The 22,452-nt window shown below is 54.4% G+C and overlaps 2 protein-coding genes across 4 annotated transcripts in view; both read left to right on the top strand.

Annotated features, from left to right (window-relative positions):
- The window catches only part of CARMIL1 (capping protein regulator and myosin 1 linker 1), an 81,734-nt gene extending 71,987 nt beyond the window's left edge, over positions 1-9,747 (top strand). Inside the window, exons 34-38 of one of the 3 annotated variants that reach the window (XM_081121471.1) lie at positions 1,556-1,634; positions 1,942-2,127; positions 3,079-3,219; positions 5,570-5,719; positions 8,710-9,747. In XM_081121471.1, the coding sequence (XP_080977597.1) occupies positions 1,556-1,634; positions 1,942-2,127; positions 3,079-3,219; positions 5,570-5,719; positions 8,710-8,846 (693 nt within the window). In that variant the 3' untranslated portion in view covers positions 8,847-9,747. The remainder of the gene's footprint in view (positions 1-1,555; positions 1,635-1,941; positions 2,128-3,078; positions 3,220-5,569; positions 5,720-8,709) is intronic. The other 2 variants (XM_081121472.1, XM_081121473.1) reach the window with 2 other exon arrangements.
- A 983-nt stretch (positions 9,748-10,730) lies between these two features.
- Positions 10,731-22,144, top strand: SCGN (secretagogin, EF-hand calcium binding protein). Its single transcript, XM_081121047.1, has 11 exons — positions 10,731-10,907; positions 11,955-12,025; positions 14,255-14,347; positions 15,201-15,290; positions 15,856-15,912; positions 16,305-16,382; positions 17,640-17,695; positions 18,310-18,355; positions 18,591-18,650; positions 20,072-20,140; positions 21,661-22,144. Exons 1-11 carry the CDS (start codon positions 10,826-10,828, stop codon positions 21,787-21,789), a joined length of 831 nt encoding a protein of 276 aa, XP_080977173.1. The 5' UTR covers positions 10,731-10,825; the 3' UTR covers positions 21,790-22,144.
- The last annotated feature ends 308 nt before the right edge of the window (positions 22,145-22,452 follow it).

Raw genomic sequence — 22,452 nt, 5'->3', positions numbered from 1 at the left:
CACTGGTCAGGGTTCTGAGTAAATACTGTGACCACGTCATTGGTGGAAATGTTTAAATGACGCCCGAGGAGGTGTTTAAATTTTCATGTTTTATGGAATTTCTTTGACACCGAGCTCACTGTTTCCACCAGTGAGCTGTTTGTTTGGTCACTGTTTCCACTGAAGAGCAGCTGCCCTTGGTCGCAAGATGAGATGTGCTCCAGGCTTTTTCCAGCGCTTTGGGTTTGGTGTATAAATAGGCTCCAAGCGACCAAATTCTTGGGGTTTAAAGTATTATGTGTTTGAGGTTCACACCAGTGGTCTCGTAGCACCATCTAGTGTCTGTTTAAAGTAACAAGAATAAAAACCCTTAGTATTTAAAATTCGAACCAGTCAGGGATACTCTAGTAGTGATTTTTCATCTCTGCGCCCTGAGAATTTTAAAGATTTTAAAACATGCAGTACCTGGCTACTTAGTTGGCAAATAAAAAGTGACGACAGCCAACACAACAATAGCCGTCCAGTGTGAATGAATTAAAATTTTACCTGGGTTTTTGTTGTTTTTGTCAGATGAGCAAAAAATATATTTTTGTGTCTGCCGCGGAATTTTAGTAGTTAGTTGATGTGCCGTGAGATGAAAAAGGTTGAAAATCGCTGCTCTATTAGGACAACAAATAATAAAAGGGTGCTTTTGAAAAATTCGCTTTATGACATTGTCCCCTGAAATCCCAGGAGTGTGCACCGTGGGCATCGGCCAGGAACATACTGTTGATAAAAGTATATGTATGTCGTCTTCACGTTCCCCTCGAGCGATGCTCTTTACACTGCTCACTTTTAATGTAAGTATTTAAAGAAAAAGAGCCGAGAGGTGAAGGTTCCGCACATGCTACCTGCTGAGACGGGAGCGTGACAGGCACCCACGGCGTAGAGGCCACGCCTTTCCTTCTGGGGCCACCGGGTGGCTGCGTGGCCTCGGGGACAGGCTTCGCCCATCACAGGTGCTGCGCCGAGTCTGCGGCATTGACCTTCCCCGTCTCTGCCATCAGAGATCTTCCGTGTGGCCTGTGGGGTTTGGTTTAATGGATTCTGGCCGGCTTATCTGTGTTGGCCTCTGACACACCACACCCGGGCCCTTGGGCGCTGCCTCCACGGCGTGGAAGCCCTGCCTGCTCCGGGCCCCTTTCACCTGTCCCCAGTCACCTGGGACATGTTGGGCTTCTTCTAAAACTTGACGTTTGGAACCGAACGTGAGCAGGTCCAGTGTCGGTCCACATGGCAGTTCAGCAGGGAAACGGAGCATCGCCAGGGCCAGTGGCCTCCCCGGACCACGTACCTGCCACCTATGGGGCGTATCCCAGGGACTGGCCAGGCCCTGGGCCCAGCCCTGACTGTGAACACAGGACAGAACACGCCCCAGAGCGTGGTGCTGAGCCTCAGGGACACAGTCAGACGCCATCATCACCACAGCTGGGTGAAAGAGCCATTGTTTTTTGGTCATGTACTATGTTGTGTGTTTTTTTTCTACACTTTAAATAAATATGCACTTTTGGGGGGGGGGGCTTCTTGAATTTTTCAGAAGCTTGGAAATGATGCCGCCTCCCAGGAGCCACCCAGCCTGGCCGGGAGCACAGAGCAGCTGGATGGAGGTGGGGCAGGTAGGACAGGCTGGTGGCTTCACCGGCGCAGGGGCAGGTCCCGGGTGGGTCTGACGGCTCCCAGTGCAGGACGATCTGTTCTCTGTGCACACGCGGGGGCCTGCGTGTCGTCCCGCGTGATGCTTGTCACATGAGCACTTATCCGTGGTCGGAAGAGCACCACGGAGTTTGTTGCTACAGGGAAGCCAGGCTCCCACTGCTGCTTCTGTTCTGAAGGGCTTGTGACAAGTGGCAGGGACCCCGGCAGCAGTTTTTTCCCCTGTGAGTTTTAAAATAAAGTTGCTTTTTGTTCCCATTTTTACTTCAGGGCCTAAACTGCACTCGGCTCTCCCGGGGACCCCAGAGAAGAACTCCAAAGTGGACTCCCCCCGAGTGGACGCGGGCTTCCGGGGCCGCAGCTCCTCGAACGCCAGGCCCTCCCTGCAATCTCCCAAGCCCAGCCTGGCGGCGCGGCCCGCCATCCCGCAGAAGCCAAGGACCGCCTCGCGGCCTGGTAGGGGCTCCGCGGGTTGGGGTGATGCCGGCACCGGGGTGTTTCTGGGGGCCAGTGAACCTGGGCTGGGGGGGGTGCTGCAGGGGTTACGACAAAATGGACAGAGGCTGGGAAAGCGACCTGGCTGGAAGGCGCCTCTGTCCAGCGTCGAGGCCACCGACTCAGGCTGTCCTCCCATCAGGGCTGCCGGCCACGGGGAGGGCTCAGGTAGGCCCCTGAGCCTGCCCCCAGGTCGGGGTGCCTTTGGAGGCTGCGGCTGGAGGGTGGGGCCCCAGGCCGGGGAGGGGCAGGCTCCTCTGTTTTTACCCCGTGTTCTGTGACGCGTTGGGGACTCGGGACAGGGTGTGGTGGCCCTGGGCCTGTTCCGTAAGTGTCACCGCACAGCCGCACCCGGTGTGCACCTGTTGTCTCCGGTGGCTTTGAGCTCAGTGACAGGTGAGTCGCGGCGACAGGGCCATCGCATCTGCAAAGCCTAAAATGTTTACTGTTTTGCCTTTTACAGAAACAGTTTGCTGACTCTAAGTTTAGCAAATCTAATGATAGAGGAAACTTACACGCCTTAGCGATGGGTAGGCCCTGCCCTGTTCCCTCCTGCAGTGATTTGACAGCAGGTAGAGGCATCGGGAGATGCGTTTTGCATATTTTAAGAAAACCAAGCGGCCTCTGTGTGGGAAGCAGGAGCCTTGGTTCGCTCACCACCCAGTTTTCAGGTGTCAACTTGTTGGGGTCTCTCTGCGAAATAGTCACCTTTCGTCACTTTGCAGGACTTGTCCCTCCACTGTTTGTCGATGGCATCACTCGGCTGAGTGGAAACATGAAACTAGTTTTTGGCTAGAAAAGTTCTGCGATGCTTTTAAGAATCACCAGTCCCTCGTGTTGAAAGACCAACCCCCTCGTGTTGGAGGATCCGGCTCACAGAGCAGCGTGACCCGTGTGTTTGTGTCTCCACAGAGGACGCCCCCGACTCTCCGCCCGGCCTCGGTTCCCCCAAAGTTGCGCTTCTTCCTCCCGCCCTGAAAAAAGTCCCTGCAGACAGGGAGCGAGAAGGCCAGGGGAGCCCCCAGCCCAGCCCCAGGACATTTTCCCAGGAAGGTAGGCAATGCTTTCCTCCAGCCCAGCTCTCCCCAAGGAGACTCATTTAGAGAGAGGAGTAGACCCTGGACTGAACTAATAGCTTATATCGAAGTCAGCTTCCCTGGGTTAAATGCTGGGACCAGCGCGGTTTCCTGGCTCAGAACCTCGGGTTGGCGTTGTTGGCGACACAGGATGTGGATGGGGGATGCACACGGAGAGAGGGGCACCCCCGCGACGCCGACCCAGAGGCCTCACGTCTTTGTAACAGTCCCCACTGTGCTCCTGCCCTGGCTCCCAGCACACCTCCGGCCTTGGAGCTGCCTTTCTGTGTCCGGGCCCCGCTGTGTCCCGGAAATGCTTCCCTGGGCTGTGGCTCGGGGCAGCCGCCCAGGCCTGAGTGGCTTCGTGGCTCATTCTCAGCAGAGTGGCCCCTGCAGGGACCCTCTCAGGCCATCGTCTCACCAGTGTGCTCCCTCTAATGTGCAGGGTGGGAACAGAGCAAGGCCGTCCCGGGACGGTGCCCAGCCGCCTCCCACAGTCGGATCCGAGTGGTGACCGTGGAGGCGTCTGGTGGCCTCAGCGCCCACTGTCCCTTTCGCTCACATTCTGTAAATGGCAGTTGACTCTTGGGTTCTGTCCTCCGTGAAGGGCCATGTGAATGCCATCTGAGTCCCTCCTGTAAGGAAAGTCTAGAGCCGCAGTCACCACTGTGCCCAGATGTCTCTCCCTGGGGGGTGGGGCCGCTTGGTTCTAGTTCAGGTTTGATACTTAGGATTCGTTGCCCTGATGCCTCTGATATCTTCCCACGTTTACCCAATTTTCTTTCTTTTTTGTGGCCAGCTTTATTTTATTGATGGTGGTCGTGGGGTGGGGTCCCTAGGAAGTGTCTCTGAGCACTGCCTCTGTGATTGGGAATCGAGTACAGAAATACCCCTGCCAGCTTCCCTTCTCCATCCCGCCGGCTTATTTGGTGGGTGCCCATCTGACCCACCTCTCGGCCGTAAATAAAAGAAGGTGGGGTTTTACCAAAGCTGACAAACCGCTTCGTGTCACATGGAGAAAGCAAAGCTGTGGCAGGCGGGTGGCTGGCCCCCAGTCGTTCCACGCGTGGCGAGTAAACGCAGGGCTTGGTGGCAGCCGCCTCTGCCAGTCTTGGTGTAGAAAGAAGACCCTTTGGTGGTGCCAGTGGTCAGAGTGCCTGGAGCCAGGGCACGTCCCTGAGGACCCTGCCCCTTCCCCGCCCCGCCCTTTCCTTCCTTTCTGCAACCTTTGGCTTTGTCTCCACTTATTAGGAAGCTTAGGACACACCTGCAGGGACCCCGAGCGAGAGGCGGGGAGGGGAAGGGTTCGGGGAGGGGAAGAGTCTCATCCAAAGCAGTTGAGATGCGGAGGATCCCAGAGAAAAGGTCAGGAGGTGGAATGAAGGCTGAACTTTCGGGTGTGAACAGCGAGCGGTGCTGGGTAGATGCCTGTATGGTGAACACGAGGCCTCTTAGACTCAGCGCAGCCCCAGGGGTGAGAAGGCCGACCACCGCGGGGCCTCTGCGGTGCCCGAGTCGGCGACGCGCCCTTAGCGGCTGGGACAGCGTCCAGGCGCTTCCCCCGAGGAGTTACAGTGACTGAGCTGCTCCTCGCGGACGGGAGTTTCACGGGTGGACGCGGGATCCGCCCTCCCGCCACCGAGAGCAAGCGTTAGGAATGGGTCGAGCCTCCGCCGCCCCGGGCGGGCGGGGAACAGAGCGACGGCGACCGTGGCGTCCCGCCTGGGGCCCCGAATAAGGCAATCGCAGAATCACTGCGGTGGCCGCGCTCGGCGTTGACCCTGGGCTGCAAATACACAGGCGGTCGGAGACCAGTTTGTAGTGTCCCGGGTGGCAGGACCTTGACGTCCCCGCCCGTCGGCTGGCGCGGGCAGGAGAGCCCGTGTCTGTCTTTAAAGAATATTCCTGACGTGTTGGTCGCTGATGTCACGTATGTTGTTCATGCTGGTTCGTCTCCCTGTCCTGTGCCTCCCCCTGGACTAGCCGGCCCGACCAATTTCTGAAACAGGTAAATGGCCGCGGTTCTTCGGGCTTCTTCCATCGTGAATGTGACTTTTCGTTACTCCATCCCGGGGTCAAAACGGCAGCCCTGGGGCCTCCTGTGAGCACCCCTGGGGCAGCCCCGGAGCGCCCCTCGTTTTGCACGATGCCCCCATCATGTTGGCTGGTGGGTTCTGCAGATGACGCGCTGCAGGGTCCTTGAGTCCCGAGTGGGGCGGGTGAGCCGATATCGCATTTCTATCCTAACGTCAATACGTTTGGATGCTGGTGTCGACACGCGGGTGTGTTTGCTCATCTGAAGGGTAAAATGAATCCCTTTTCCTCAGTGGTGCAAAGAGGAGATTATTACAAAAGGCATTCAGACCATGACAGTAGCAGGCCTTCCAGTAGAGGGAAGAGATCTTCAAAACTGTTCCCCGCCCTCGCCGAGGAGGAGGCCATTGCGCTCGGGCCCAGGAAGCCACAGCCAACACATGGTCAGAGCCTGCGGTTGTCATCCCTCGCTGCCCTGTCGCTGCGAACTGGCACTAACCAACACCCTCAATTGGGAAACTTCTGTTCGTACAACTGATTTTTTAAAATTTTTTTATTTCCCTAAATGGCAACAGGATGGTCCTACAATCTGGGGCAAAAAATTTGACTTAAAAAATGTAAAACTAGAAATTCTTAGGAGGATCCAGTTACCTCGGAGTATGGTGACTGGTCCTTTTAAGTTTTCGTGGCCCCGTAGAGGTTTGCTTTATGTTCGGAGTCATGGCCCCCACCTCGCTCCTTTGTCTCTCTGGTCTGTTAGATTTAAGCTGGGACTGGAGCAGAACTGTCGGAGTAACGCACTCAGTGCCTCTGGAGACCGTCGGCCTCGCACCCGGCCTTGCACTCTTGGGAAGGGTCCATAGAGACCAGTGACCGCATGCAGACCCTGTGGCCTGTACGGGGTCTTCCAGTGGACACTCATGACCCTTTAGTACGAAAGAAAGAAACCAATGGACTTGTCAACCTCTGGGAACAGTGGGCTCTAGTTATAGCGGTTCCTCTGGGCTCCTGGCTCCCCTCTGACACCACAGCGAAGTCTGTCGTGTTCTGCCCGTGAGGACAGTCCCGGGAGACAGACGGGACGTTTCAGATCAGCCTTAACCTCCAGTGGGAAATTTTAGAAGAGTCTTTGCCGATTCAGGGAGAAAATGTCTTTTATGTGGCTAATTACACATCACTTCCCAGGCTGACAACTTTTTATGAGCATGACTGGAAAGACATTGTAAAGGAAACCTTCGCGTCATGATGGGAAAGACTATATGATAGTCTGCCACGTGCGATGTCCTCGAAGGGCGCCTTCCTTGGAAGGAGGCTTTGTGTTCCTGTGGAACGAGCTCAGGGGTTAGCCGAGGAGGGGCCCCGCCCGTGTCCCAGCCATAACGCCACGCCCCTCACCGCCTCCCAGGAGCCCCCCAGAAGCCGGGTCAGGGGGAGTGACCTCCGTTTAGGAAGAGCTTCTCTTCATTGCAGAAGGGTAGCTGTTCTTACCTTAGCTCTTTGTTATCGATAGCAAACCTCCCGGACCCTCCTTACGGATGAACAGCCCCACGAGTTACGAGGCCTCGAGTGGGAACTGTTGTTTCGAGGGCTCTCCTTGACATAGATTTACAAACAAAACCAAAAAAGGCATCTGCCCGCTTCCCACCAGCAACGGCACGGAGCCGGCCTTCTCGGACGATCCCGTTGGACCGGCCACCGCTCTGACTTGCCTGGTGGTCTGGCTCAGGCCAGCCTGGTGGAGTCGGGGATGCGACCTGCCCCCCCCCCCCCCAGCGTCAGGTGAAGTCCAAGGTCACGTGGGGATGGGCCGTTCTGCTCGGGCCACGTAGCACCTGCCCCAGAGGACACCCCCTGACTCCCTCCTTCCCTCGTCAAGGATTTCTTGGGTGGGAGACGTGTTTATAAACACAGTTGTGATAGCCGGTCTCTTGTCAAGAGATTGTCTCTGATAGTTTCAAGAAAATGTTACCTTCAAGTCATAGGAAAATGATATAGCTAGAAGCCCAAGATGCTTACTTGCCGAGAGAGGCCGAGTTATTTTTGAGAGTATCTGAAATCAGAAGCCCGGTCTCTCTATGGCCCCTTTTTGACAAGGACACTCAAGGTCACAGATGTTTCTAGATTTTGGAAATTTACATTTGAACTATTTTATCGGTCGACTTATGCCACTTTATTAACAAAGCACCCCTGATACAAGGCAGTGCTCCCTCAACGGGCTACTAAACGCAGTTTATACAACATGCAGACCCAGAGACCACGCCCCAGTGCCACTGATAACCCTCTGATTTAGAGTGAAAAGAGAGAAACCAAATCGTAGAAAGGCCAGAAATTCTGTGTCTGTCTCAGATTTTTCCCCATGAACCTCTTTGGCTCAAAATCCTCACGGTGATGGGCTGCGCCAAATTCTGATGGGATTAAATAGGACCATCTTGTGTTTGCTTTTCTGCCTCAATTTCTTAAAATACTGGAAGAAAACCAAAAAAGTAATTTTTGCAGGGGCTTCAATTAAAGTGACTTTACGTATAATATTTTAATTTTGTTTCGTTAGTGCCAATTCCTAGCATGAGACTGTTGTCACCCTTGAGAGCCGCACAGCAGTCTGCTTTCTGAATAGTTTCTGGTTAACAGTAGCGCTCGGCAGAGCATTTGTCAAGTCATTGTGTGCGTCCTTTCCTTTAACTCTTCTAAGAGCAGCTCTGTCTGCGCTGAAACATTGCTTGCCCTCCCCAGTCGTGTGTCCGCGAGACAGACGGAGGCGGCTGTTCTCAAAGCACACTGCCTCGTTTATCACGATTATTACGTTTTCATTGTGTGTCTGTTTTAACATTGATTTGATGGGTAGAATGTTTGCTGTCTTTTACTGGAAATATTTGTAGCCGAATTTCGTATCGTCTCCTGTCTGCCTTTAATTGTGCACTGTGATGTTTTCGTCAAAGTGTGTCCTGTTTTCTTGAAGACGACCGTTGTTTTTGGCTTTGTCTGCACCACACTGTACCTGTCTGCACGGCCCATCTCGCTCTGGGATTCCTTCTGTGAATTACCTGCTCCCTCCACAGCCCAGCCTAAGCCAGCAGGTACCTGGCTGTGGCCGACCGTCTGCAAGCCAGGCCTCAGCTCTGCTTTTCCACCAGACCTGGGCCCTGCCACCCCCATCTGATCCTTCAGGAGGAACTTGGCAGTCGGTAGAGAGGCGGAGGGCTCGCCCTCTCCGACGGGGCTCTGTGTGTTTTTGCTTTAACGCGTCTCCGTTTCTGCCGGTTTGTCTTTCGTTCCTGTCTGGAGTCTATACATGTAATCACTACGTGGTTTCTGAGAAAGTTCATGCTGAACCCCCTGCCCACCCCAGCGTCCTGATCTCCCCCATCCCTGGTCGCCCAGGGGTGTTACCATTAATCAGCGTGACGACCCCCTTCCCTTTCTGCTTCCGTTTCAGTTTCGAGGAGGAGCTGGGGCCAGCCGCCCCCGGAGTACCAGGAGCAGAAGCCGTGGTCCCCGAGCAAAGACGGCCGGCAAGGCAGCAAGTCCAGCGACTCCGGGGAGGAGGCGGAGAAAGAGTTCATCTTCGTGTGACGGCCCTGCCGCAGGCGTCCCCGAGCAGGGCGGGCGGCCGGGCGGGCGGGCGGCCTCCGAGGGGCGCCCAGGGCAGCTGCTCGGGGCCCTCTTCTCTCGGGCTCTTTTCTTTGCTTTTCCTTCTTTCCTTTCATTTTTTTTTTGAAAACAGAAACAGATCCATGTCTTGGTAATCAAAGCACATTTGTTCGGGCTTCTCTCAGCCCTCGGCATTTAATTAACCCTAAGCATTCCTTCCTATGCCTTCATCCAATGCCGGCAGGCACCCTGCGGGCCATACTTGAATTTCTCAGAGGCAGCTGCCCTCTGCCTGGCAGGAGAGCGTCTGGGGCACACAGGTGACTGGACGCTCGCTCGCACAGGGACCCGCCCAGGTGACGGTGGGTCCTGCCGGACGTACCTGCGTCAGAGGGGCGCCTGACCCGATAGAGCGGCTTACTCCCGCTGTAAGCAATTGCACATTGTAATTATAACAGAGCACACTAATAAATCGTTTGTATAAATTATATATATTAGGCCTCGGGTATGGTTTCTCCATCCTCCGTGGGGAGCACCTTCCTTCCTGGGGCGGGGTTGTGTGTTCCCACGGGGCCGGCGACCCCGGCGACCCCATCGACGGGCACGGTGAGGGCAGATCACGGCCAGGGCTGCTGCTCCCACCTGCGCGGTTCACGTGTACAGTTGACTGGAACGAGGGTTTACGGATATTTGTGGTTTTTGATTTTTTCATTTCTGTCTGCATATTAGCTTTGGATGTGTGATAAGAGAGAACACTCGGACACCTGTAAAAAAATCAGAATACTACTCTTTTTAAGATATTTCACAAATAGTCACTTACCTGATGAGCTGAAGGTATTTTATCCATATGTATATTTATACCAATAAAATGATTTTACAAGCGAAATTTCGACCTGCTGCAGTTGTGTATTTTAGTTAAGTTTGGCTCGTTGTGACGAACTTTGCTTTTGTGTCCAAAATCCAGAATAATCCTGGTTCCCAGGTACTCAAACCAAGTTACATTCAAAATACATGAAACTTGCTAATTCTGTCCCCTGCTCTCACCTTTGGGAAGAAGATGAAATGTGTCGGAAGGTTTATTATGAGTTTGATCGGCTCCCAGAGCCTCAGATCTAGGGTCACACTCGGGATGGGAGCGTGAACTGTGAAGTGACGAGTGTCACCAGCAGGGTAGTTGCTGTGGGAACGAGCGTGAGGTGGGCTGTGGGCCCTGACTGCTGTGTCCCCCCCACTTGGGTGCTCTGCTCTGAGTTTTCTGGTTGGACAGCGAGGGTCTCGGGTTAATCACCTCCGGGTCTCCCCCCCCCAGCACCCCACCCCCAGGTAGGAGAACCTTCCAGCGAGACCGTCTTCAAGGTGGCTCCCGGCTCCTGCTGAGCCGTCTCTGAAACACCTTCCCCGTGGCTCTCTTCTTAGTCAGGGGTTTGGATGGTTTTCCCAAAAGGAAACGTCTCCGAGAGAATGCAAGGTACCCGGACGCCGCCGGCCTAGTTCCGTGATAGCTGTGTGGGTACCCCGCCCACCTCACCCCTGCCCCCCCATATCTAAATCATCGGGACCAAAGGGCCCTCACACCGGCACCTCTTCCAGCCCTTTAACCAGGGACCTCTCTCTAGAAAACCCTGAGCTGCAACTTTGGAGGGTTACTCAGATGTAAGGGGGGGGTTTTCTGTGAGTTTGACAAATTAAAAGGTTAAGGCCTTGGACCCAGGCGCCCCGAGACAGCTGCCTGCCCCGCCCGGCCCCCAGCGCCCAGGCTGACAGCTCCCCGGGGATGGGCGGGCACCGGGGGCGGGGCTGCGGGCTCCCAGCCAGAGAGCTTGGGGGCTGCAGGGCGGCACCGGGTGCCAGGGCCTCGCCAGACGCAGACAGACGGGAAGGAGCGGTGAGGGAGTCGGGGAGCAGAGGAGCTGTGCCAGGCTCCCTATCGTCCCCCTGCGGCCAAGCCTCGGGTCAGCACCATGGACAGTGCCAGCGGGCCCGCCCCGGGCACCTGGGACGCAGCCGGCTTCTGGCAGGTGTGGCAGCTCCTGGACCCTGAAGGTGCGTAGAACAGGCGGCCTGCGCCTGCGGGTGCAGACCCGGCCCCCCGCCTGCGGGTGCAGACCCGGCCCCCCGCCTGCGGGTGCAGACCCGGCCCCGCGCCTGCGGGTGCAGACCCGGCCCCTCGCCTGCGGGTGCAGACCCGGCCCCGCGCCTGCGGGTGCAGACCCGGCCCCGCGCCGGCGGGTGCAGACCCGGCCCCGCGCCGGCGGGTGCAGACCCGGCCCCGCGCCTGCGGGTGCAGACCTGGCCCCCACCCGATAGCCTCTCCCTGCAGGAAAAGGAGTTGTCCTCCAGCGTCGTTCACCCCGGCGCCTAAGGGGCGTTTGTGTCCTGGGGCTGCAGGTGGAGATGCCCTGAGACAGTTCAGGTGGGAGGGGACCTGGCCCTGCCCAGTCCTCGGGGGTGTGAGAGGGAGGGAGGGGAGACCACAGAGACTAACACATTTCATCACTATGTACATTTGAGGCTGTGGCCGGGCAGCCTCCCCCTAAATGTGCCCGAATTTGCTGCGTGGCTTCTGCCCTCTCAAGGGAAGGGCGAATTTGATCAACTCCCCAAAACACACTATCCTCACCTCCCCCCAAAAACCCACCTGAGAAGAACATGGAACCACTGAACATCTGCTTTGTCCTTAATAACCATAAACAAATATCTAAAATGTGTGCTTTGACCCTGCAAACTATGATTCAGTACTTACATCTGTTAAGATTTTGCAGGCTTCCCAAATCCTCGCGTTGGATTTTATTCTAAAATTAATGTTTACTTGTGGATTGAAATTGTAACTTTAAAATGTGGATTTTTTACACGTAAAAGGCAAAGCTTTCCTTTTCCAAGGATTTGTACGAACCCAGCACAGGGCATTTTTTCCAGAATGTGTGTTTACTGTTCAAACCCATGCCTTCCAGGGGTGGCTGTTGGAAGAGCCAAAAATAGCATCCACGGGGTTTTGTGAACTGTGAGGTTACAAACAAATCTAGTTAAATGTTAAATGTCACATGTTAATCTATGTAAGTGACTATTATTTGTGGATATTCTTGCATTTAGAAAGAGGTTACCTAGAAGAAAAGGAGCTGGATGCTTTCTTTCAACAGATGTTGACAAAATTGGGTACCGATGTGAGTATTTGCGCCACGAAGCATTAATTATGTGTCTCTCGGGGAAATACAAGAGGCGTCCGAGTCTTGCGCTGATTTGTACCCATTAACCCCCACCCCCGGCCTCTCTCCTTCCTCCATGCATGTGCTTTCCTCCCTCTCCCAGCAACGCGGCGGGGCCTGGGCAGGTTTCCTAAGAGGCACAGCTGTAGCACTGACGTGCGGGTCACTGACGCTCGGTGTCACATCTGTCGTCCACTCGGAGAGCCTAACTGTGGAGCCAAACAAATACGTTTTGAACATCTCTTTGGCTCTGTCTCTGCTAATGGGTTTTAACCTGGAGATAAGGCCACTCGCTTTGTTCAGAAAGGTGGAACAGGTGTTAAGAGCTTTAGGTTCTGGGTGTTTAGTGCATTGGATGTTCCTTTGATAGCAAATAAGTTTAAAAATAATCTTTTCTATTATTTGTTTAATTAGAAGAGGTTATGGATTCCTTAGGGAATGACAATACCCCCCAGACCCAGAGCCCAGAAAATACCCCCCCTCCCCGGAGCCCGGTTATACACGCAAAGCCACCTCTCCAGCATCCGTGTCCCTCCCTGAGGGTAAACTGGCCTTGAGATGCAGGTGGAGCTGTGAGGTCCCTCGACCAGAGCAGAGGAAAATCTCGCAGCGACACGCAGCCTGGCAGGGGCTCCGTCGGGGGACGTGAGGGGAGGGGAGGAGCTCTGGACACGGCAGCCTTTAAAATGAGTTGTGGACGTAGCTTATCCTCAGGTGTAATTGTTTGCTCGGGAGAACACAGGGCCCCCAGTGAGGGGAACAAGGGGCTCCCCACCACCGCGGACAGCTCGGGGCGGGCACACGGGGCAGGAGTGGGGGCAGTGAAGCAGAATAACATCGGCTGCGGCTGCCTCTGGCCACCGCTCAGACCCCTTGGTCTCTCTGTCTGTCCACCTGCCTCTCATGTTCTGTCTCTTTTTATGAAAGTCTCTCATTTTCCTGCCCGTTTCTGACCGTTTCTCATCTGTTTCACAGCTCGCCTCTCCCACCATCCCGGACCTTCTCTCTGCCCTCGGTCTCTCGGTCTCTCCGTCTCTCGGTCTCTCGGTCTCTTGGTCTCTCGTCTCTCTGATCTCTGGGTCTCTCATCTGTCTCCCCATCTTCCTCCGTCTCTCTCCAGTCCCTCTGTTTCTCAGAGCTCCCTCGCTGCCCCTCCGTGCCCTGCCTCTCGGGTCTCTTCCCCTCTCTTTCCCTCTCTTTAGCTCCATTTCTTTTCTTGTATCGGTTCCTCTCCTCTTTCCCGTCTCCCCCCCCCCCCGGTCCCTGCCTTGCTCCCACTTACTTTTGCCAATGCCTAGGCCCCTGGTGTCCCAGAACCCGGGAGCCCGATGCCATTTAGTCACACGTGACGGGTGTGCTTGAGGAAAACAAGCAAGTCCAGTCCCCGCCGGGCTCAGCCGTCTCCCTCCTGCACGCTCCGCGGGCGCCCTGCCTGCCCACGCGCCCAAGCGCACGCACACAGCCCGCGGTGCCCGCCTGGAGGGGCCGGCCTCTGTCCTCAGGGGGTCCCACGAGGAAGCCCGGCTGGCGGGGGCTCGCGGGCGAATTAGGGAGAGTGGGTTTAGCGGGACCGATTGAGGCTGGCGCTCGGGAGGGTCTCTGTCGGGATTTTCTCCGTTGCTGATCCTGTGTCACCTCCTTTGTGATAACCCCGCAGCCGCTGGCAGGACATGTAACGTGTGGGAAAGGTTGTCCGTGGCGGAGAGATGGGACGTCTCCGGTGACTCAGCAGTTGCTTTGTTACTTTGGGTTCCTCTTCGGTTGCTTTCCTCTGCTAATTCTGTTTCCCTCAGCGAGTCCAAGCAGAACTGGACTTTCCTCTTAGAAACAGAACAAATCCCCTGAGTTCTGGGGAGAAAGCCTGCGTGTTCCAGAGTTTAGTCAAAACCAGACATGTAACGATGTCACGTTTGTTCCTCCAACACCCTGGCCTGTGAGCGTCCCTCTGCTCGTGCTTTAGGAGCTCGCGAGCGCTAAGTCTTACGAGGCAGGAGCCTGGTTAGTGGCTGTTTGTCCAGAAACCTCCAGCACCGCTCCCTCTTCCGCAACACGAGGCCTCCCGTCAGCTGGCCGAGCCACCTGCTTCCCAGCCAGGCCGACGTCATCGAGGGCCTGTGTGCTCTGAACATTTGACATCCCGGCTGCCCTTTTGGCGGCTCTGACGTGGTTCTGTCTGGCCTGTCGCAGGAGGCGGTCATTCACGAAAACGTGCGGAAGGTGAAACAGCAGTTTATGGCGTCCCACGGCGTCCCTGGGGGTGGTCGCATCCAGATGGAACAGGTGGGTCTCCTGTGGGTGCTCCCAGCTGTCACTTCCTCCGAAAGAGAATCTCACGTTTGGTTGGGAAATTGGAGCTCTCTGCAGGCAGCTGGTCCAGATAATGTTGTTGTTGTTGTTTTTAAATTGATTTCAGAGAGATAAGGGAGAGGGAGAGAGAGACAAACGTCGGTGAGAGAGAAACATTGGCCGGCTGCCTCCTGCACCCCCTCCTGGGGACGGAGCTGCACCTGGGCATGGAGGCACTCAGCCAGCTGCGCCCCGTCGCCCAGGCTGGATGACATTTTCTAAGCCGTCTCCTGTCCTTTGTCATCTGCTCACTAACAAAGAGCATGTGGCTCTTCCATCATTTTATTTAGGTCAGTCGATAGTCACGCTGATTTTGTAAGTGGGGAATGGATAGGCTGGAGCGACTGGACTGAATATTTGTTTCTTTGCATGTTTGACTATTTGTTCAAATGCAACCTTGACATAAGGAAACACTTGCAATAAGTTTTAGCTTTTGTAAAAAGCTAAATGTACAGTAAGCGAGTTTAAACTCCAGCCTCATTTCCAGTGGGGGTGGGAAAGATTCAACCCCGAAGCTCATGGGAAACACCCCAGGCAGCGGCTCCCTCGTTTCCTGAGGACCTGCTGGGGGGGGGGGCGCGCGGGGACCCGGGGGGCTCTCACTCCGCTGATCGTCTTTCCTCCAGTTACAAAAGTCTCTCGGCGTAGGGAGGATTCCCGCGTCTAAGTTATTTTACCCCTGCAGTAGCTGTAGAACATAGGGGGGAATATTGTCTCTCTTTCGCCGATGAGGGAGCCACCGGGTTCCGGCCCCGGGACACTGACGGCCGTGTCTCCCGCCGCCTAGCTGGCCAGCGCGCTCTTGCCCGAGGATGAAAACTTCCTTCTGCTCTTCCGCTGGGAGAGCCCCTTGGACAGCAGTGTGGAGTTCATGCAGGTGAGTGAGGGCTCGTGTCTCGACGGAGGAGAGGAGAGGAGAGGCCAGGCCCCGGCCACCCGCTGTGGCCGCCCCCAGGCCTGCCCCGTCCACAGGGGAGAGCTGCCCCGGGGACGGGACCAGGCAAGGAGGCCCTATGCTCTCGGAGGGAGTGCCGGCCTCGGCTGCTCCAGAGCTGACCGGCGGCTTCAGCCCGGCTAGAGCACGGCTGAGACCTCAGGCTGGGAGGGACGCTGAGGACCGGGATGGGCCGGGGTCAAGGGGGACCTGCGGCCATGCCCTTGCAGAGCTCCCGTCCCTGCTGCCTTTAGAGAATGCCGTCTCGGTGTCTAGTCGCTACGTGAAACTGCTTGTTTATAATTGTTGACGACGAATTATAGTTTTGGAGACGTTGATTCCTTTCTGGTGAGTTCTCCCCAAACAACCACTGTCACCAAAGAAAACCTACAACTCCTCGCAGTCTGACTTGCACCAGTGAAGGGCCCTCAGCGCTGAGCCCGGGCCGCAGCAGCGTGGGGCCCAGGTTAGCGGAGGGCACGCGGGCAGCGGCTTCCGTGTGTTTCAGGTCTGGCGCAGATACGACGCAGACAGCAGCGGCTTCATTTCGGCGGCCGAGCTCCGGGTAGGCGACGCGGGACCTGTCATGGGTGAGGGGGGCTCGTTCACCTGCGGGACCTTGACGCGTGGGTGTCGTGAGCCAAGAAGCGTGGCTCTGAGTCTGTGGCTTTGAATAAAATGTATCCAGGTTTAGAAGGTTTAGAAAGTGCCGGTGACACCGCTCTCTCGGGGCAGGAGACATAGTTGGGGCTTCGTGGCACTTTTTCACGCCTGGAGCTGTTCTCTGGGGTCCATGAGCTCCGTTTACACAGCGACAGCCTCTGTTCTTGGGTTAATCACTTGCCAAAAGCATTTTATTTTCTCCTTAAAACAAACGAAACATAATCCCTTGAACGAGGCCTCTGGAGATCTTCACGGTTTCCTGTGTAAGACGTGGCTCTTCTCCCGATGCCACAGAACTTCCTCCGAGACCTGTTCCTCCACCAGCAGAGGGGCGTCCCCGAGGCTAAGCTGGAGGAATACGCGGGCGCCATGGTGAGTGGGGAGCCTGGGATCCCGCGGCCGCTCCCGCCGCCCCGGGGCCGGGTGTGGCCCAGGGTGGCTGCTCCGGCGAAGCCTGTCGCCATCGGACGTCTGCTGAACAAGTTTATGTTTACGGGACAAGACTGGATGTGGGGTAGATCCAAATGTATAAAAATACACCGTGTTTTAATAGTTTAAGTGACACATTTTTTGATGCCCAAGTTTGCAGAGAATGGGCTTTCAGAGTCATTTCAAATAGTAAAAATAAGCTGGACTTTGGGAGTGAGGAAGGATGAGGGGAACTGGTTTTTTAAATTGAGTTTATTGGGGTGACATTGGTCCACAAAACCACACAGATTTCAACTGTACAACTCAACAAAACGTCATGTGCACACGGCATCGTGTGCCCATCGCCCCAAAGCAAAGCCTCTTTCTGTCCCCATTTCCCCCCTTTGCCCACCTCCACCTACCCCACCCCCTTCCCCTCTGGCTGTCACCACACTGCTGTGCGTGCCTATGTGCTCCCTCCCTCTCTCTCTCTCTCTCTCTGTCTCTATATATATATATATATGTGTGTGTGTGTTTATATGTTTATGTTGTCTTTTTTTTCTTAATCCCTTCCCCTTCTTTCTTGTATTTTTAATGCCACCAACTGTTACCTGCATCCTCAGGTTATCTCACTGCCTCGGGTTCCCTGTCCCGCCTCCAGCTATAGATCTATTGAGAGATTTTCTGCAACTAAAATGTTGTGAGGTCACAAAACCCACTCGCACTACAACTGAGAAATGCACAGAAATGTGTCTCCTCTGTCTTGCTTAAACCAGCCTGACCGTCCGGGTTTCACCTTCGAATCCCACCTCACTTAAAGCTTAGTCTGACCCAATCTATTTAATCCACCTCTTTGAATAAAATGCTAAGTCCCTCCACACAAAGGAAGGCCCCGCCTCTGAGTCCCTGCCTCCACCCAGACTCACCTCCAAGGCGCATCCAGGTGGGTGAGGAGGGAGGTGGCTCGGGGCCTCTTTCCCTCCCCGCAGCCCTCTGGGCCCGGAGCGGGCAGGCTCTCCCCTGTTCCTTTGCTCCTCGGCTGCTTTGCCTTCCTGGCGAGTATTTGTTCTGTACTCTGAAGGGGTACTCAGGGATGTGAGTCTGCCTCAGCCAATTTGGACAAATAGCATCAGAAGGCAGATAGGAAAGGACTTCAATGACGTTCGGAGTGAATTTCCGTTACAAATATTTCTCACAATCGTCCCCCCTTCTGTATTCCAGATGAAGATCTTTGACAAAAACAAAGATGGTCAGCTGGATCTCAACGACCTGGCCAGGTGAGCAGCATGGTGGGGTGTCATAGACCCCAAGACGGCTCCCAGGGGTTCAGGGACTGTACCCCCTTCTTGCTGAAAGGCAGAGGTCAGGCCTCACCTGAAGTTCTGAAAAACAGGTGCATCTTTTGGGGTGACAGACCCCTTTGTGAAGATAACGAAAGCCCTTCTCCCCAAATGCATGATAGTTTATGACTGGGTCAGGGGGCCAGCCCTGCCCTCCAAGGCTGGCCAGTCGTGGTCCCACATAAGGGCCCCATGACAAAATGTCCCGAGCCCCACTCACCGGTTCAGGGAATGTCGGGCAACAGAGGACACCAGCTGCCACTTTTCTTGTTGCTTTTATGGAGGAGAGAATTTTCATAACCTGTTATTGGGCCATTTCATATCAAGATAAATTTTAAAACATCTATGATAACTCCTAATGTCTATGAAAGTCTTTCCCAATTAATTTCTTTATTTGTATAGTATGTAAATTCTTATTTTCCAAGCACCTGTCTGTCCTATTCTGCAGAGGAATCTAGAAATTGCCTCCCCTTCCATCACATCTGAGGTCGAATTTGCTTTAACTAGGAGTTGATAGATTCTCGTGTCAATTATTTTTTCCCCCCATTTAGGATTCTGGCTCTTCAGGAAAACTTTCTTCTCCAGTTTAAAATGGATGTGAGTAGACGTTCCTGTGCACGGGTTCATGGCGTGTGTGGTTCTCTGTGGATGTGAGAGGGAGGGAGGGAGAAAGGATGGCGTCCGTCTTGCCTTCAACTTATCTGGCGGCTTATGAGAATCAGGGCTTAAAGGTCACCGACTCAAAGTTTGTAAAAGTGTCTAAGGCCCTGGAGAAAGTATACAGCGAAGGGTCGCACTGCTGGACTGACCCACTTGTCTTCTCCACGCACAGGCTTGTTCCACTGAAGAGAGACGGAGGGACTTTGAGAAAATCTTTGCTCACTATGACGTGGTGAGTGTGCCTCCCTGTGTCCGGCCGCCGGCCATCTCTGTGTGGGGTCGTCCTGCCCAGGGGCCCTCACTTATATGATGACCAGGGACCCTACACTTATACGTGTGGTGCTATGTCAAGGTATCGTCAGCTTCTCCCTGTAACCTCTGAGAACCAGGTGAAAATGGACAAGGGAATATTTATGGCTGTGAAAAGATTAAAATCACAATGCTTGTTTCCCCCCCCTTTGGATCCAATCTAGAATATGCTCAAAAACAGGCAAACAATCGAATAAAAAACAGCATCGAACCCAAAGAAAGAGAGGCCAAGTCAGACCTGTTTGACATAAAAACTTCTCTGATAGGATTAACTGTTGGGTATTTTGGGGGGTGTGTGTGAAATGGTTCTAAAGCACAGTCTGGCATAGAGAGTGAATTTTCGAGCACAAGGTAAAGACGCGCAAGAAGGGAGAGAAACAAGGCGAACGTTGGGGAAGGTCAAAGAGATGCCACCCAGAAACTGACCAGGCTGGAAACCCATGAGCCAGATTCTGAGCAGAAAAGAGGCACCTGGAGGAGGCAGGTAGCCAAGGGGTTAAGTGTGTAGCCTCGGGGACCAGCTCCCTGGGCTTGAGTCAGGGCTTGTTAACCGCTGACCCCGGCAGCTTCCTGAACCTCCCTGGGCCATGCTCCGGGCCTGTAAAGGTGGGGTGCTGAGGATCACACCTGCCTCGCGGGTGGTTGTGAGAATTATATGAATCCGTGTGTGTCAAGTTCTTAGAACAGTGTCTGGCACGTAACAAGCACTGAATTAGTGTTTGGTGAACACACCAAGGGAAGAGATTTTAAAAATGATACGTTAAAGGTTCGGGATGAAGCAACTTTGAAAAGAATAGATGAGTTGCCATAACTGGAACTTTAAAGGAGAAATGGAAATACTTTAACATGTGTTGTATTTTATAGACATTCCCATATAAAAGTGTTACACACAGACCAAATAATAATCCTAATATGCTCACTCATTCCAGTTTCTCTTGATTTAAAATATGTATTTTAATAATGGTGAAATCATTAGTAAATCATAGAGCAAAAAAAAGTCAACCTGCCTTTCAAAGGGTTAATATGGCGTATGTAGTTAACGCTTGTTAGCCGAGGCCCATTTGGAAAGCAAGTCAGGTCAGCGTGGGCTGTGGGAATGGTATTTGCAACAGCCAAGGAGCTCGAAGCTGCTGCTGCCCATTTGGTTCCACAGGGGTGTTTACAATGAATTCTTTCAATTTACGTGGAGCATTGACAGCCTGCCCAGAGAGCAGAGGCTGGAACAGGCCATTTCCGAACCCGTGTGCAGTCCCCAAAGAACACCGATTCGGTCTAGTTGCCTGATTTGTTCTTTAGCCTGACTTAAGGGAATGAAACCGGTTGACTGAATCTTTCATCTTTCAGAGTAAAACTGGAGCCCTCGAAGGCGCCGAGGTGGACGGGTTTGTGAAAGACATGATGGAGCTCGTCCAGGTGACCCCTGAAGCCTGGGGACCCACTAGGCTGCCCTTTGGGTCGATCCCATTGTTTACTTTGGGGAATCAGAGCTGAAGACAAATGCCCAAGGAGACCATAGAATGTGGTCTCGTTAACCACCTTTGAGCTTCTGTGAAACCCGACAGTCTCCTCCTCTCTTAATTTAGTTTGTGGTTTCGGTTAAGTGGGACCCCGTAGGAGCGTCTGGTTGCCATCATTTAGAAACCATCTATTTTACCCAAGGAGCGCAGAGCTGCTGTATTTGTGGCTGCTTTATTTTTTATTACAGAAAAATTTTTCCCCTCAGATTTAGTTATTAAAATAACAAAAACTTTTAATGGCATGCAATGAATCCCATACTTGGTATTTTAATTTATTTTTTTTAACCTGGGAGCTGCTTCGACAGCCCTGATACGATAGATGAGACAAGTCACTGCCGTGGTCGGGCCGATCCTGCTGCGCTCGGCTCCCCTTCCCTCTGTTACAGCCGCTCCCAGGGATGGAAGTGGCGTCGGTCATTTACCCTGTGGGACAGTGAACATTAGCTTGTCTCCACGTGGCTGCCTAGTTCAAGAATGAAAGCTTTTGTTTCCTATGAAGGTGTTTTAGAGATTTCTTTGGGCGTGAGGAAGCCTTGAGGTGGGGCTGGGGCTGGGGAACGCCTCCCGGGCCTCCCGAAATCTACCCTGAAGACAGCCGCCTCTTCTGCTCACTCCCACCTACTCCAGTAATCCGTGGGTTTGGAAACTGGATTTTTTGGGCTTTCCTTTCTCTCTGGACATTGACTGATGTCGAGTCACCACCACTCGTACAGCTTCCCTAGGCCCCCCCATTTCCCCGTGAGAACAGCGTGAGCCTGGGAGGCAGCCCTTCACGGGTGGCAGAGGACTTGGAGTCACAAACGCTGTGACGCCCTCCTATCCCGGCCAGAGGTTCTCTCTGAACCTCTGTTTCTTTATCTGTAATCGAGGGGTAATTATTTACCTCCCACAGTGGTTGTGGGGGTTAAACGAGGTGACCTACGGACAATCACTCAGTTCACGGGTTGCACTTTTGCAGGCCCTTGAGTTTAAAATATTTTCCAGTTCCTTCTCAGCCTGGAAAAATCTCCCTCGGAATAAATCCGACGTCCCACACTCAACAACGTAACGTTTTAGGTTTTCATTCCCTGCAACCCTTGTCCAGGCGAGAGGCACCGGGCCTCCCACGGGGAGATGACAGAACGTGCCTCTCAAAGCGGAGCAGGACGGGTTTGTGGCCCTACCCTCTGCTCTAAGGGAAAACGTCTTTATTAAAGCTGCTCAAAGGGCAGGCTTCCCGTAAGAGCTGCGGAGAAGCGATGTGGGGACAGTTCTTTGCCTGAAGGGACATGCTGAGAGGTGACCTTGTCCTCTGGCCGCGCGGCTGCTCCTGGTGGCCTCTCAGAAGCAGGTGCCCCGAGCTCGCGAGCGGCGGGGGGCGGTGCTGAAGGGCTGTCCTCGCCTCGCCCGCTGACCTGTCGTTTCTGTTGTCCTCAGCCCAGCGTCCGTGGGGCCGACCTCGATAAGTTCCGGGAGATTCTTTTACGTCACTGCGACGTGAACCAGGATGGGAAGATCCAGAAATCTGAGCTGGCTTTGTGTCTTGGGCTGAAAATCAGCCCGTAGTCCGCAGACGGCTTTGCCTGTTTGCGCTGTGTGTGTTTCTGGGCTGCTGCCGGCGAGATGGTACCTGTGCTTGGCTGGGGACACGGGGAGCAAAGTCTGTAACGAAGGGGGCGGTGTTTGTGACACAGGACCTGGGCCCCCCTTTCCAACGACCGGGTGGTTTCCAGCCTCCCCAGCGCCCTCCCCGCCTCCACGCAGCGTCCGTGTTCGTTCCCGTGACCCCAGGCTTCCTGGCCCCCAGCCTCAGTGAACCCGCTCACCCTCCTGTGCTGTGCCCCCCCGAGCTGCGCGCCTCACGGTCCTGCGCCGCCCGCGGGTAGATTCCGACCTGGAAATAAACCTGCCCCTGCAAACCAAGAGGCGCTGGAGGTTGTGTTTGTGTTGAGACCTTTGAGACAGATGTTCCCTCCGATGGTCTGACGCCCGAACGAGCCACTTCTCTAACTCGAGCTGGGCGGAGGAGGGGAGGGTAAGAGCCTAACGGAATCCACCCCCGAAATCCTTCCTGGTTCTCAGGCGCCCTGAGACACGATGCACCCCAAGGGCCGCAGCCCCGCACACAGCACCCCCGCACCGCATCCCCGGGCTGCCCCCACCATAATATACTGGGTTTGTCCTGGTTTGTCCTGCCACATAATTAGCTATGTGATTTAACTTCTCTAA

Source organism: Miniopterus schreibersii (genome assembly GCF_964146895.1).
Source record: "Miniopterus schreibersii genome assembly, chromosome: 19".
NCBI classification, from domain to species: Eukaryota; Metazoa; Chordata; class Mammalia; order Chiroptera; family Miniopteridae; genus Miniopterus; species Miniopterus schreibersii.
The sequence above is the reverse complement of the archived record's forward strand: the minus strand, read 5'-3'. Positions and strand labels throughout refer to the sequence as shown.

Coding starts and splice junctions, on each gene's coding strand:
- SCGN (XM_081121047.1), top strand. CDS start 10,826: ATGGACAGTGCCAGCGGGCCCGCCCCGGGCACCTGGGACGCAGCCGGC. Junction 18,356..18,590: donor TTCTCCAGTTTAAAATGGAT/GTGAGTAGACGT, acceptor CTCCACGCACAG/GCTTGTTCCACTGAAGAGAG. Junction 18,651..20,071: donor TCTTTGCTCACTATGACGTG/GTGAGTGTGCCT, acceptor TTCATCTTTCAG/AGTAAAACTGGAGCCCTCGA.